This window comes from Otolemur garnettii, unplaced genomic scaffold (assembly GCF_000181295.1).
Source record: "Otolemur garnettii isolate 467f Iridium unplaced genomic scaffold, OtoGar3 scaffold00106, whole genome shotgun sequence".
NCBI lineage: Eukaryota > Metazoa > Chordata > Mammalia > Primates > Galagidae > Otolemur > Otolemur garnettii.
The window spans coordinates 2,218,792-2,232,100 of NW_003852501.1; the positions used below are offsets into that span (position 1 = coordinate 2,218,792).

Below are 13,309 nucleotides of genomic sequence, written 5' to 3' on the forward strand. Positions count from 1 at the left end.
AAAAAAAAAAAAAAAAAAAAACCCTTGACTTTTGTTCACAAATTAGTCCCCAGTTTTCTGGCTATAATTAATCTAAGAAAAAAATAAGCCAGAAAAAAATACCCAGAGACTAAAAAAGAAACTGGGAGGTGGTGTTCCCAAAAGCTGAAGATCTTCAGCATTTAAAACAGTTTAAAATAGTTGTCACACTATTCAATAACTCCCTGATGACAGAAACACTTTCTTATAGTTTATCTATTTGTAAAACTTTCTTAACCTCTCACACTAGAGCTAGTTTGCTTCCAGTATTTCACCCTTACCTCCTCAGTGGAGTCACTGGACCTGAAGCCTCTCTCTTCACTACCCAATCTTAAACACTTTGGCATCTGAGCAGCAGCAGGTGTCAGCTTCTCTAACTCGATACTTCTGCCTTTCTCTTGATTCTTTTGTTTTTTAGGCACAGTTTTCTTCTCTAAGAACGCATTCTTATTTTCTAGCTTCCTGCTCTCTTTGGGTTCCTCAGCCTTTCTCAGGGTCTTTTTTTTCCTCCTGGCCTTGACATCAACATCTTCCTCAGCACTTGTGGCGCTATCCAGCTGTTTATCAAAAGCTTGGTCCTGCCATGCATCTTGGCCCACTCTATCTTTTGCACTTTTAATTTTTTGTTTCTCTTCTCTGTTATCAGAATGTAAATCTTCACTGTCATCTTCTTGAAAGGGGGAATCACTAAGTACACTCGATTCAAATTCCACTTGAGAGTCAATACATTTTTCTTTTTTTGTTTTTCTGTTTTCTTTGGGATCTTCTCTTATTTTAGTCTTTAAATCTCTTATTTCAGCCCTTTTAACTTTCTTAAATTCCTTATTTTCTTTCATTTCATCTTTTTTGGGCTTTTTGGATTCCTTTAATTCTTCTTTAGCTTCTAAAATTCTTTTCTTTGTCCTTAAATCAGAAACTACATTTTCCAAGGAGCTCTCCAGGTCTGATTTGGATTTATCTTTCAGTTTCCAAGTCTTTGCTTTTCTCTTTTTCAGATCATCAGGGCTTTTCTCCTCTTTATGCCTTAATTTTTTCTTTTTTTTCCTTGGGGAAGTATCTTCCTTTGTCTCACTTTGCTGATCACTATCAGAGTTTGCCTCAAATATATCATTATTTAATGACAGTCTCTATAAAATACAAAAAAAGTTAAAATACACTGGTTAATTTAACAAGGTTTTTGAAACCTGGTAGAAAATTTTTTTTTCCCAAGCAGAATCTCAACTCTCTAAAATTACTTACCTAAACAGAAGTTATATTCTACCTATATATTTGATTTAGCAAATAGGTCCTACTGGTGATGATGAATATCAATTTTTAAAAGTAGATCAAACACAGGGACAAAAACTTCAGTGCCACTGAAGTCCCCAAAAGGACACAACAGTGGACAATAATGGTGTCACAGTGGGTTAATAAATTATTTTTAACTTCAACATTTCTAACTCATTTTTTTGGTTGCCAACAAAGTAGTTACCAATCCAAGACAAAGTTTCTAAGACCTTGGATCTCACTAATTTTCAGTTATATATGGAACTGAGATTGTCCAGGAATACCTATTTTCCCAATTAATTTTATTTGTGTTACATAATGTTAAACATTTCCTATATTTTTCTGTTCTGAAATTGAAAAAAAGAAACTTAAGAATAAAGTATTTGCACAGACACAAAACCACCATGCACTATTTTTAGTTCCCATCTCCTAAAACTGTCTAAATGACTTGGGGTTGGAAAGGAGGAAGAGAAAAGACAACCATATTTCAAAAAATGTTTTCCTTACAGTACCTAAGAAAGAGATGGTTCTGGGGTGAAAAAGATAGTGGGAATATGCTCGGCACTCATAGCTCAGGGGTTAGGGTGCTGGACACATACACTGAGGCAAGTGGGTTCAAACCTGGCCTGGGCCTGCTAAACAACAATTGACAACTATAACAACAAAATAGCCGAGCATTGTGGTGGGCACCTGTAGTCCCAGCTACTCGGGATGCTGAGGTAAAAGAATTGCTTGAGCCCAAGAGTTGGAGGTTGCTGTGAGATAAGATGCCACAGCACTCTACCCAGGGGGATGGCCTGAGACTCTGTCTCAAAAAAATAAAAAAAAAATTTTTTTGAAAACAAGAAGCTGTAAGTTGGGCTTAACTGGGCTTAGCAAATGAAGAACAAGTGATGATTTAAACACCATCACAGGCTTGGTGCCCATACCACAGTGGTTACGGCACCAGCCACATCACCAAGGGTAGTGGGTTCGAACCCGGCCCGGGCCAGCTAGTCAACTGCAATAAAAAAATAGCTGGGAGTTGCAGCCGGTGCCCGTAGTCCCAGCTACTTGGGAGGCTGAGGCAAAAGGATTGCTTAAGTCCAAGAATTTGAGGTTGCTGTGAGCTGTAACGCCATAACACTCTACAGAGGACGACACAGTGAGACTCTGTCTCAAAAAATAAGTAAATTAATAAAATGAACACCATGACATCAAAGGGACAATAATCCCAATATTCTTTACAGCAAGACCTCTTGGCAGCAGTTTCAACAAATTTTTCTTAATAAGGTAGCAAAGAAATATGCTCTAAACCAGTCAAAAAGTCTAAATTTTGAGAGGAATATGAATTAATCACTTAGTAAAACAGGTGTATTTGAAGGAATGAGTGCTTGAAGGGAAAGAAATATGGAAGATGAGAGCAGGTATCTATTCTAGAAAAGTGAAGTATAGGCTAGTGCAGTGGCTCATGCCTATAATCCCAGCATTCTGGGATTGCTTGAACTCAGGAGTTTGAGACCAGCCTAAGTGAGAGACAGACCCTGTCTCTATTAGAAATAGATAAAAACGGCTCAGCGCCTATGGCTCAAGTGGCTAAGGCGCCAGCCACATACACCTAAGGTGGCGGGTTCGTATCCAGTCCAGGCCGCCAAACGACGACGGCTGCAACCAAAAAAAATAGCCAGGCATTGTGGCGGGTGCCTGTGGTCCCAGCTACTTGGGAGGCTGAGGCAGGAGACGCGCTTGAGCCCAGGAGTTGGAGGTTGCTGTGAGCTGTGGTGCCACAGCACTCTGCCCAGGGGGATAGCTTGAGGCTCTGTCTCAAAAAAAAAAAAAGAAAGAAAGAAAGAAATAGATAAAAACAAAAACAGAATGAAAAACCACAAAAAACCCCAACTAGCCAGGCATTGTGATAGCACCTATAGTCCCAGCTTCTGAGGAGACTGAGGCAGGAGGATTGCTTGAGCCCAGGAGTTTGAGGTTGTTATGTGTGAGCTAGGCCATGGCATCTAATCAGGGTGACAGACTGAGACTCAGTCTCAAAAAAAAAAGGTGAAGTATAACTAAAACAAAAGAATAGAAGATAAAAGTCTCTAATCTAAACTCCTTTTGTAGAGGGGTTCCTTTATAATAATTATAAGAGTACCCAGCAATCTGCTTAATTTTTTTTTGTTTGTTTAAATAAATGCTATGGTATTGTCATAGCTCGTTGCAGCCTCAAACTCCTGGGCTAAGGTGATTCTCCTACCTCAGTCTCCCCAGTAGCTGGGACGACAAACGTGTACCACCACACCCAGCTTTGCTCAGCAATTTAAAAATCATACTATCCGCTGGGTACAATGGCTCATGCCTATAATCCTATTACTCTGGGAGGCTGAGGTAAGTGGATCGCCTGAACTCACAAGCTCGAGACCAGCCTGAGTCACAGCGAGACCTCATCTCTAAAAATAGCCAGGAGTGTGGCAGGAGCCTGTTAGTCCCAGCTGCTTGGGAGGCTGAGGCAAGAGAATCGCTTAAACCCAAGAGCTTGGGTGTGACACCATGGCACTCTACCAAGGGTAACAAAGTAAGACTCTGTCTTAAAAAAATAAGTAAAAAATAAAAAAATTAAGACCATACTATTGGGAGGCACCTGTGGCTCAAGGAGTTGGGCGCCAGTCCTATATACTGGAGGTGGTGGGTTCAAACTCGGCCCCAGCCAAAAAAAACGGCAACGAAAAATTAAAAAAAGATGTATAAAAAAAGACCATATTATTAAAGGCCTTGTCACTATAGCATGAATTTATAAAACTGGTAGTTCTATTCTTCAACTATATTGCAAGATATGGCCCAAACTAAAGACATCCTTGCACAGTGATAAAGACTGCAGCTGCCTGGCCCTGTCTTTGCTAAGTGGGTGACCTGGGCTAATTCCTCACCTTTCTAAGTTTTAGTTGCCCCATCGTCATCCATATACTAATGGGCTGATCCAGTGTTTGGCATGTATGCAGTAAATACCCGCTGCTTCTGTTATTGCTATTATTTTTATCAACAACCAATACACACAGTCAAAACTGGGTCCTGATATTGTTTTGTTCATTAAAAAAAAATAGTAGGCATTTTTAAAAAGATGGTTAAAACAAATAACAGGGAGAAAGGAGGTCAATGTTCTGCACTTAAAATAAGTAATAATCAAAAATCAGTTTCCTAATGTGAGAAATTCTCACTACATAGTTCTAAGTTTAAGAACCCCTGCCAATATTCTAAGATATGGTAATTATTTCTTAAAAAAATAGAGAAAACTCTAAAGATAAAAGCAAGAAGTTGAATGTAAGTGGCCTTTATTTATAAATAATCAGAAGTTGTAACTGAAATTTGGAAAATTTAAATGAGGGTGTTCCCATAAGAGTCATCAATAAAGCTAACTCAATTATTCATAGAATAAGATAATTAAGGATTAAAAAGTTAACAAATCCTGGCCAGACATGATACCTCACACCTGTAATCCTACCATTCTGGGAGGCCAAGGAGGGAAGATTCCTTGAAGTCGGGAGTTCCAGACCAGCCTAGGCAAGAGTGAGACCCTATTCTCTACTAAAAGCAGAAAAATTAGGTGGAGTTCTAGCCCGCAGTCCAAGCTACTTGGGAGGCTGAGGCCGGAAGACTACTTGAGCCCAGGAGCCTGAAGTTGCAATGAGCTATAACGACAAGAACAAATCCATAAAAGAAAAGAAAAACCCAGGAATCAAATTTATGCCTTAGTTTCACATCACCCAACTCGAGCCCACCATCAAATCTTTTTCCAAACTGCTGATGACAGAATTTTTACTTATCTGAGTTCCTCCAATGTCTTTAGTCTTATCTATTATATCAGAAAGAGCTACTAAAAAAGCTAAAAATTGAAGTGTGAAGGGAAAAGAACAAGACCTGGAAAATCAACCTGTGAGTAATCTGAAATGGACTAAAATTTGTAGCTTGATGGTGTGATCTAAGAAAGGTTTTATTTTAAGTAGCAGTAAAAGATGTAAGATAAGCTAATAATGCAGATTAAACAAAGTATTAAAAAACAAGTTGGTCACATCTTAGACGAACAAGTAAAGTTCTGACATGTCTTTTTTTTCTACATTCATCTTACTCTTAATACCAATATTCACATCCCAACTATACTTGTTTGTCAACTGCAATTGTAGCTTGGGTACAGAAAAAATTCAACAAAAGTCACTGAATGCATTTTGTAAGAACCAACTGTCTATATGGAATTTACACTGAGGAATATTTTGTTATTTGTAAGTTATTCAGTACACATAATTTAAAACAATAAAATTTATGATGAACTATATACATAAAAACAAACAAAAAAAACAAATGTTGAGTCAAAACATGATACCTGAATGTCCTTCTTGGCTGCTTTGGCTTTGTTCTCTGCAACTTTCTTCCTAAATTCAAGAAGCACCTCTTTACAATCCTCCAGGTGAATTTCAGGCTCCCAGGTATCATCATCCGATGTATATCCTTTCCAGCGAACTTTATAAAGCACTTTACCCTGTTACATAAATTTAAAAAAGGCCAATGAGGCTACTGCTGACTTAATTACATTTCCCAAAACACACCACTGCTGAGAAAATAGGAAAGAACTTTAAAACTGCTTCTAAATGGAAATTAATGTCACATTATTAAGTATGTCCTTCTCCAGAGGCAAGTGGTTTGAGAAACACTATCGCTGCCCTTTTTTTCTTAAATGCAGACTGAGGTCTTTTTCTGATCTCACAAAACAATGTGTAGATTTGAAAAGCAATGAAAAATGAAGATAACCAAATAAATCACCCAAAGATACTGATATAACAATTTGATCTATTTTCTTTCACATGTTAGATTTATTAACACACATATGGTATTTTTTTTTTCTTTTGAGACACAGTCTCATTATGTTGCCCTCTGTAGAATGCCATAGCATCACAGCTCACAGCAACCTCAAACTCTTGGGCTTATGCAATCCTCTTGCCTCAGCCTCCCAAGTAGCTGGGACTACAGGCACCTGCTGCAATGCCCGGCTATTTTGTTGTTGTTGCAGTTGTCACTCTTGTTTAGTAGGCCCGGGCCAGGTTGGAACCTGCCAGCCTCGGGTATATGTGACTGGTGCCCTAACCACTGAGCTATGGGTGCCAAGCCATATGTTGTTTTTTAAAACAATGGGATAGGCTAAGCATGGTGGCTCATGCCTGTAATCCTAATACTTTGGAAGGCCAAGGCAGGCGGATTGCTTGAGGCCAGGAATTCAAGACCTGCCTAAGGAACACAGCTGGATACCCTCCCACCCCCATCTCTACCAAAAATGAAAGAATTAGCCAGGTGTGGTGGCAGGTGCCTATAATCCCAGCTACTCAGGAGGCTGAGGGAGGATTGCTTAAGCCCAGGAGTTTGAACTTGCAGTGAACTATGATGATGCCACTGTACTCTACAGCGTAGTTAACAACAGAGTGAGACTTTGTCTCAATAACTCTAAATAAGACAAACAAAAAACAAAACAACAAAATTGGAATAATTTTTAACCTTGCCTTTTCACTTATATATCAAGCACTTCTTGTTCCAGTATTTTTCAAAAATATGACTTTAGTGTCTTAAGATCATTCCATTCCATCATATAAATATGACAAAACTCCTTTGTTACAAAGGTTGTTTTGATCCTTTCCAATTTTTTTACTTTATAAATAAAGCTGTAATATCCTTGTGTATCTCATTAGGTTGTTAAAATAAATTCCAAAAGAGTAGATCAATGGAGTTAAAAAAAAAAAATAGCCAGGCTTCTGGTCTAATGAATTTAAACCTTCTCTCAGAAGTGTATGGTAGAACTAAAGAAGACAACAAACCACCAAAGGTGGTCTAGAACTGTGATTGCCTCACTAATATAATACTAGGACAAAGTTAAGAGATAGCAACTCAAGCTTAAGTTTTCCTAAGACTTCCACGAAGATGTTAGAGACTTGGGCCAAGTATGTTGTAGCACAGGCTACAAAAGACCCACGTGGCTTCCTGACTACAGTTATTCTGGCCCTTATCCCACTATTCCTAGCAAGTGCCGTCCTGTCTTGGAAGTTGGCCAAGATAACTGAGGCCAGGGAGAAAGAGCAAAAGAAGAAAACAAATACATCAAGAAAATACTGCAAAAGTTAAACTAGAAAAGGTTTCAGAAAATGACTGAACAGACTCTACAACCAGAGAAAATCATTGGAAAATTATGTACCTCTGGAAGGACTCACTAAGGTTTCATTTTTGGATTTCTTGACAGTGTTATTTAGGAAAAGAAATTTGACCAAATGAAGAATCATGCTAATGCTGACCTCAATACTGTACTTAATTTTTAGGCATGGGTGTAGAAGTTTGTCATCGATTGACAGTTATTATAAATTAGCTTTTACTATAGTACAAATTCTTTATAACTGACTCAGTCATTTGCCATTTAGCAGTTTACATACTGAAAAGAAAATATCCGGTGGAGAAAAATGACTTTAGATTATGAACTCTTCAAATCAGCTACTTAAAATGGGGTCCTGGCTAGGCGCTGTGGCTCACACCTATAATCCTAGCACTCTGGGAGGCCAAGGTGGGTGGATTGCTTGTACTCTGAAGTTCAGGACCAGCCTGAGCAAGAGTGAGACCCCATCTCTAAAAACAACCAGGCATTGCGGTGGGTGCCTGTAGTCCCAGCTACTGGGAAGGCTAAGGCAAGAAGATCACTTGAGCCCAAGAATTGGAGGTTGCTATGAGCTATGCCATGGTACTTTACTGAGGGCAACTGAGACTCTGTCTCAAAAAACAACAACAAAAAAATATTAAAATTAAAAAAAAATGGGGTCCTCTTTTGAACAAAAGAAATTAAAAATATAAAAGTCAGAGTGGAATTCTGTGAGGTGAAACATATGCTTTGGGTTAACAGAGATATAGTATACTAACCATATCCTTTATCATTACTGCTTCTTAGAATCATTACTGGCTTTCTCAAAGCAAAATAAAATATATATTCTTGAGACAAAGTCTTACTCTGTTACCCTAGATAGAATGCTACAGTGTCACAGCTCACAGTAAACTCAAATTCCTGGGCTCAAGCACTCTTCCTGCCTCAGCCTCCCAAGTAGTTGAGACTATAAGTGTGCACCACCATGCCTAGCTAGTTTTTCTAGTTTTAATAAAGGCCAGGTCTCACACTTGCTGAGGCTGGTTTCGAACTTCTGAGCTCAAGACCAGCCTAAGCAAGAGCAAGACCTCATCTCTACTAAATATAGGAAAACAAGCCAAGCATTATGGTGGGTACCTGTAGTCGCAGCTACTTGAAAGGCTAAAGCAAGAGGATTGCTAGGTTGCTGTGAGCTATGATGACACTACAGCACTCTACCTAGGGTGACAGAGTAAGACTCTGTCTCAAAAAAAAAAAAAAAAAAAAAATCAAAACAGTGTGGTACCAGAATAAGGACATAGAATCAGAAATAAAAGCAAAAATCTATGACCAATTTATTTTTGACAAAGGTGCCAAGTCCACACAATAGGGAAACAAACTGTACCAGGGCAACTGAATCTCCATATGCAAATGAATGAAGCTGAACACCATATAAAAAATTAACTAAAAAAGGTCAAAGTGGCTCAGTGCCTGTGGCTCAAGTGGCTAAGGCGCCAGCCACATACACCTAAGGTGGCAGGTTTGAATCCAGCCCGGACTCACCAAACAACAATGACAGCTGCAACCAAAAAATAGCCGGGCATTATGGCAGGCACCTGTGGTCTCAGCTACTTGGGAAGCGGAGGCAGGAGACTCGCTTGAGCCCAGGAGTTGGAGGATCCAAAGAGCTGTGATGCCCTCTACTGAGGGCAACAAAGGGAGACTCTCTCAAAAAAAAAAAAAAAAAAAAAAGAAAGAAAGAAAGAAAAAAGGTCAAAGTGTCTCAGCGCCCATAGCTCAGCAGTTAGGGTGCCAGCCACATGCACAGGGGCTAGTGGCTTTGAACCAGCCCCCGCCTGCTAAACAAACAATAACAAAAAAAGCCAGATGTTGTGGCAGGCGCCTACAGTCCCTGCTACAAGAAAGGCTGAGGCAAGAGAATCTCTGGAGCCCAAGAGTTTGAGGTTGCTGTGAACTATGACACCACTGCACTCTACAGAGGGTGACATAGTGAGATGCTGTCTCAAAAATTAAAAAAACAAAAAAGGTCAGAGCTAAATTTAAGAGCTAAAATGACTAAGTTTAAAACATAGGAGTAACTCTTCATGACTCTGGATTTGACAATGGATTCTTTGATATGCTATCAAAAGCATAAACAAACAGAAAAGCTATTCTTCATTAAAATTAAATTTTTTTGAAGCTCATGCCTGTAATCTCATCACTCTTGGAGGCCAAGGTGGAAGGACTGGTAGAGGCCAGGAGTTCCAGACCAGTCTGAGCAACATAGTAAGACCATGCTTCTACAAAAAACTTTAAAAATTAGGCTTGGTGCATGTAGCACAGTGGTTATAGAGTCAGCCACATACACCAAGGCTGGCGGGTTCGAACCCATCCCAGGCCAGCTAAGCAACAATGACAACTGCAACAGAAAAATAGTCAGACGTTGTGGCAGGCACCTGTAGTCCCAGCTCCTTGGGAGGCTCAGGCAAGAGAATTGCTTAATTCTCTTAAGAGTTTGAGGTTGCTATGAGCTGTGACACCACAGCACCCTACCGAGAGTGACACAGGCTGTCTCAAAAAAAAAAAAAAATTAGAAAATTAGTCAGGTATAATGGTATGAGTCCTAGCTACTTGAGAGGCTGAGGCAGGAGGATTGCTTGGTTACAGACAGCTATCTATGATCATGCCATCACACTGTAGCCTGGACAACAGAGCAACATCTCTTAAAAAAAAAAAAAAAAAAAGAATAAACTTTTCATGTATCAGAGGAGATGACCAACATAGTGAAAAAATAACCCACAAAGTGTGAGAAAATATTTGTAAATCATGTTTGATAAGGAAGTAGTACCCAGACTAAATAAACCACTATAACTCACAAATAATACAACAAACCAATTCAAAAATAAATGACTTGAACAGACATTTCTATAAAGATGATACACAAATTGCTAACGAGCACATGAAAAGATGCTCAACATCACCAGTCCTTAGGGAAACACCAATCTAAACCACAAAATGAGTGCTCACTTCGGCTGTGCATATACTAAAATTGAAACGATACAGAGAAGATTAGCATGGCCCCTCCATAAGGAAGACATGCAAATTCATGAAGCATTCTATACAAAAGAAGAGATAGCACTTTACACCTATTAGATGGATATTAAAAAAAAAAAACACCAATAGAAAGTACTGTCAGTAAGGATGCTAAGAAATTAGAACCTTCTTATGTTGGTGCTAGGAATGTAAAGTGGTACCGTTGCTATGGAAAACAAGCAGTTCCTCAAAAAATTAAATATGAAATCATCCTATAAACCAGCAAATAAAACCAAAAGAACTGAAAACAGGGACTCAAGCATTTGTATACTAATGTTCACTACAGCATTACTGACAATAGCCAAAAGGGGAAGTAACCTAGGTGTCTACTGATGAATAAATAGATAAATAAAATGTGGTACATACACAAAATGGAATATTCTCCATCTATCAAAAGGAGTGAAATCATGACACATTCTACAACTCAGATAATTCTTAAAAATATTATACTAAGTTAAATAAGCAAAACACAAAAGTACAAATATTTATGATTCCACTTATGTGAGGTACCTATAATAGGCAAATTCAGTAGACAAAAAGTAGGGACTCACTGGAGGAGCAATGGTAAGTTATTGTTTAACAGTTCTAGAGTCCCTGGTATGATCAAATGGTTGTGGAAATAGTGGTGTGGAAATAGTGGTAACAGATACATAACACTGTGAATGCAATTAATGCCACTGAGTTGTATACTTTAAAATAATTAAAATGGCTAATTGTAAAATAATTCAAAAATAGCTAATTTTATGTTAATAGATACTTTTAAAATTATAAAATTTATGATAAAAATATATAAATAAAATTTCTATTTTTTTAAATTATGTGCATCTATAATTTTAAAAAATGTATTACCTGTTTTGTCTTTTGCCCATTTTTCTCCATCTATATGAATTTTTTTTTTTTTTACTACTTTATGGCTACTAATCTTTATTATACATAGTCCAAATGTTTGCTTCTCCAGGTTTCTAGTTTTATCTTTTCTGCTCAATACCCAATCTCATGGAGAAGAACAATCAACATGGCTGTCTGCAGGAAATGCAGAGCACTGCTCTAACTCTCCACATAACACTGGCCGGATTCTATTCCTACCACTACCAAAGAGATAAACTCTCCAAGCTGAGTGCCAAGGACTATTACCTCCCATTTTACCCTTCAGTTATACCCAAGCTGCCCTTCATTCTACCACTTGTAGGAAAACCAAGTATCAACATTTATAAAGATTAGAAATTAAGAAATAATGAAAAAAGGATATACTTAAAATCTTACTTTTAATGGTAATTCTGAAAATCTGTGAAACTATAAAATAGTAATGTAGCTTAGCTACATTAACTGGGAGGACAGTGATATTACATCAGTTGAGCATATATGCATGTTCTTTTAACAAAATGGTGTACAAAAGGAAAATTACTTCTATGTACAACTTTTGTAAGTGCTTCAGAAAGAGTGGAGTTAAAACTGAAGAGATTCGAGGTGCCTCACACCTATAATCCTAGCACTCTGGGAGGCCGAGGTGGGTGGATTGCTTGAACTCACAGGTTTAAGACCAGCCTGAGCAAGAGTGAGACCTGGTCTCTAATAGCCAGGCATTGTGCTAGGCACATACAGTCCCAGCTACTTGGGAGGCTCAGGCCTGAAAATCATTTGGGCTCAAGAGTTTGCGGTTGCTGTACACTATGACGCCATGGCATTATAAATAAATAATTTTTTTTTTTGAGACAGAGTCTCACTATGTCGCCCTTGGTAGAGTGCTATGGCATCACAGCTCACAGCAATCTACAATTCTTGGGCTTAAGTGATTCTCTTGCCTCAGCCTCCCAAGTAGCTGCGACTACAGGTGTCCACCACAACACCCGGCTATTTTTTGTTGCAGTTGTCACTGTTATTTTAGCTGGCCCGACCCAGGGTTCGAACTCGCCAGCCTCAGTGTATGTGGCTGGCACTGTAACCACTGTGATATAGGCCCCAAACCAATAAATAAATGAAATTGAAGAGATTAAACAAAGGTGAGACAGCATGCATGAGTGGGGAAAAAAATCTTATGCAGAACTGCCTAAAAGCAGCCACATGCTTAGTGCTTGGTCTTGGTGGAAATATCAAGAGTTAATCTGTGGCTCGGTGCCTGTGGCTCAAACGGCTAAGGCGCCAGCCATATACACCTGAGCTGGTGGGTTTGAATCCAGCCAGAGCCCACTAACAATGATACCTGCAACCAAAAAATAGCCAGGCACTGTGGTGGGCGCCTGTAGTCCCAGCTACTTGGGAGGCAGAGGCAGCAGAATCACTTGAGCCCAGGAGTGGGGGGATGCTGTGAGCTGTGATGCCACAGCACTCCATCCAGGGTGATAGCTTGAGGCTCTGTCTCAAAAATAAAAAAAAAAAAAAGTTTATCTCCTTATATTAGTGCAGAAATATGCCAATTTTATCAATGACATGTCATGAGAATAAATGATCCTTGTATTTGTATGTGTAAAAAAATAAAACTAGGGCAGCACCTATGGCTCAGTGGGTAGGGCGCCAGCCCCATATGTGGAAGGTCACAGGTTCGAACCTGGCCCCAGCCAAACTGCAACGAAAAAATAGCCGGGCATTCTGGTGGGCGCCTATAGTCCCAGCTACTGGGAGGCTGAAGCAAGAGACTTGCCTAAGCCCAGCAGTTGGAGGTTGCTGTGAGCTGTGACGCCATAGCACTCTACCGAGGGCAATAAAGTGAAACTCTGTCTCTAAAAAATAAAAATAAAAATAACACTAAATCAGTTATTTAATATAGCTTTTTTTTTCTTATTGAGACAGAGTCTTACTTTGTTGCCCTGGATAGAGTACCAT

The 13,309-nt window shown here is 39.0% G+C and overlaps 1 protein-coding gene and 1 non-coding gene across 2 annotated transcripts in view; one reads left to right on the plus strand and one right to left on the minus strand.

Moving 5' to 3' along the window:
• Positions 1 to 13,309, minus strand: part of MPHOSPH8 (M-phase phosphoprotein 8) — a 48,979-nt gene that overhangs the window by 26,228 nt on the left and 9,442 nt on the right. The window contains exons 2-3 of the mRNA XM_023517242.1: positions 5,633 to 5,788; positions 257 to 1,145 (exon numbers count right to left, since the gene is read on the minus strand). Of these exons, the coding sequence (XP_023373010.1) occupies positions 257 to 1,145; positions 5,633 to 5,788 (1,045 nt within the window). The remainder of the gene's footprint in view (positions 1 to 256; positions 1,146 to 5,632; positions 5,789 to 13,309) is intronic.
• On the plus strand, positions 10,418 to 10,522 carry LOC111727449. Its single transcript, XR_002775010.1, has one exon. It is a non-coding gene; the product is annotated as a U6 spliceosomal RNA (small nuclear RNA).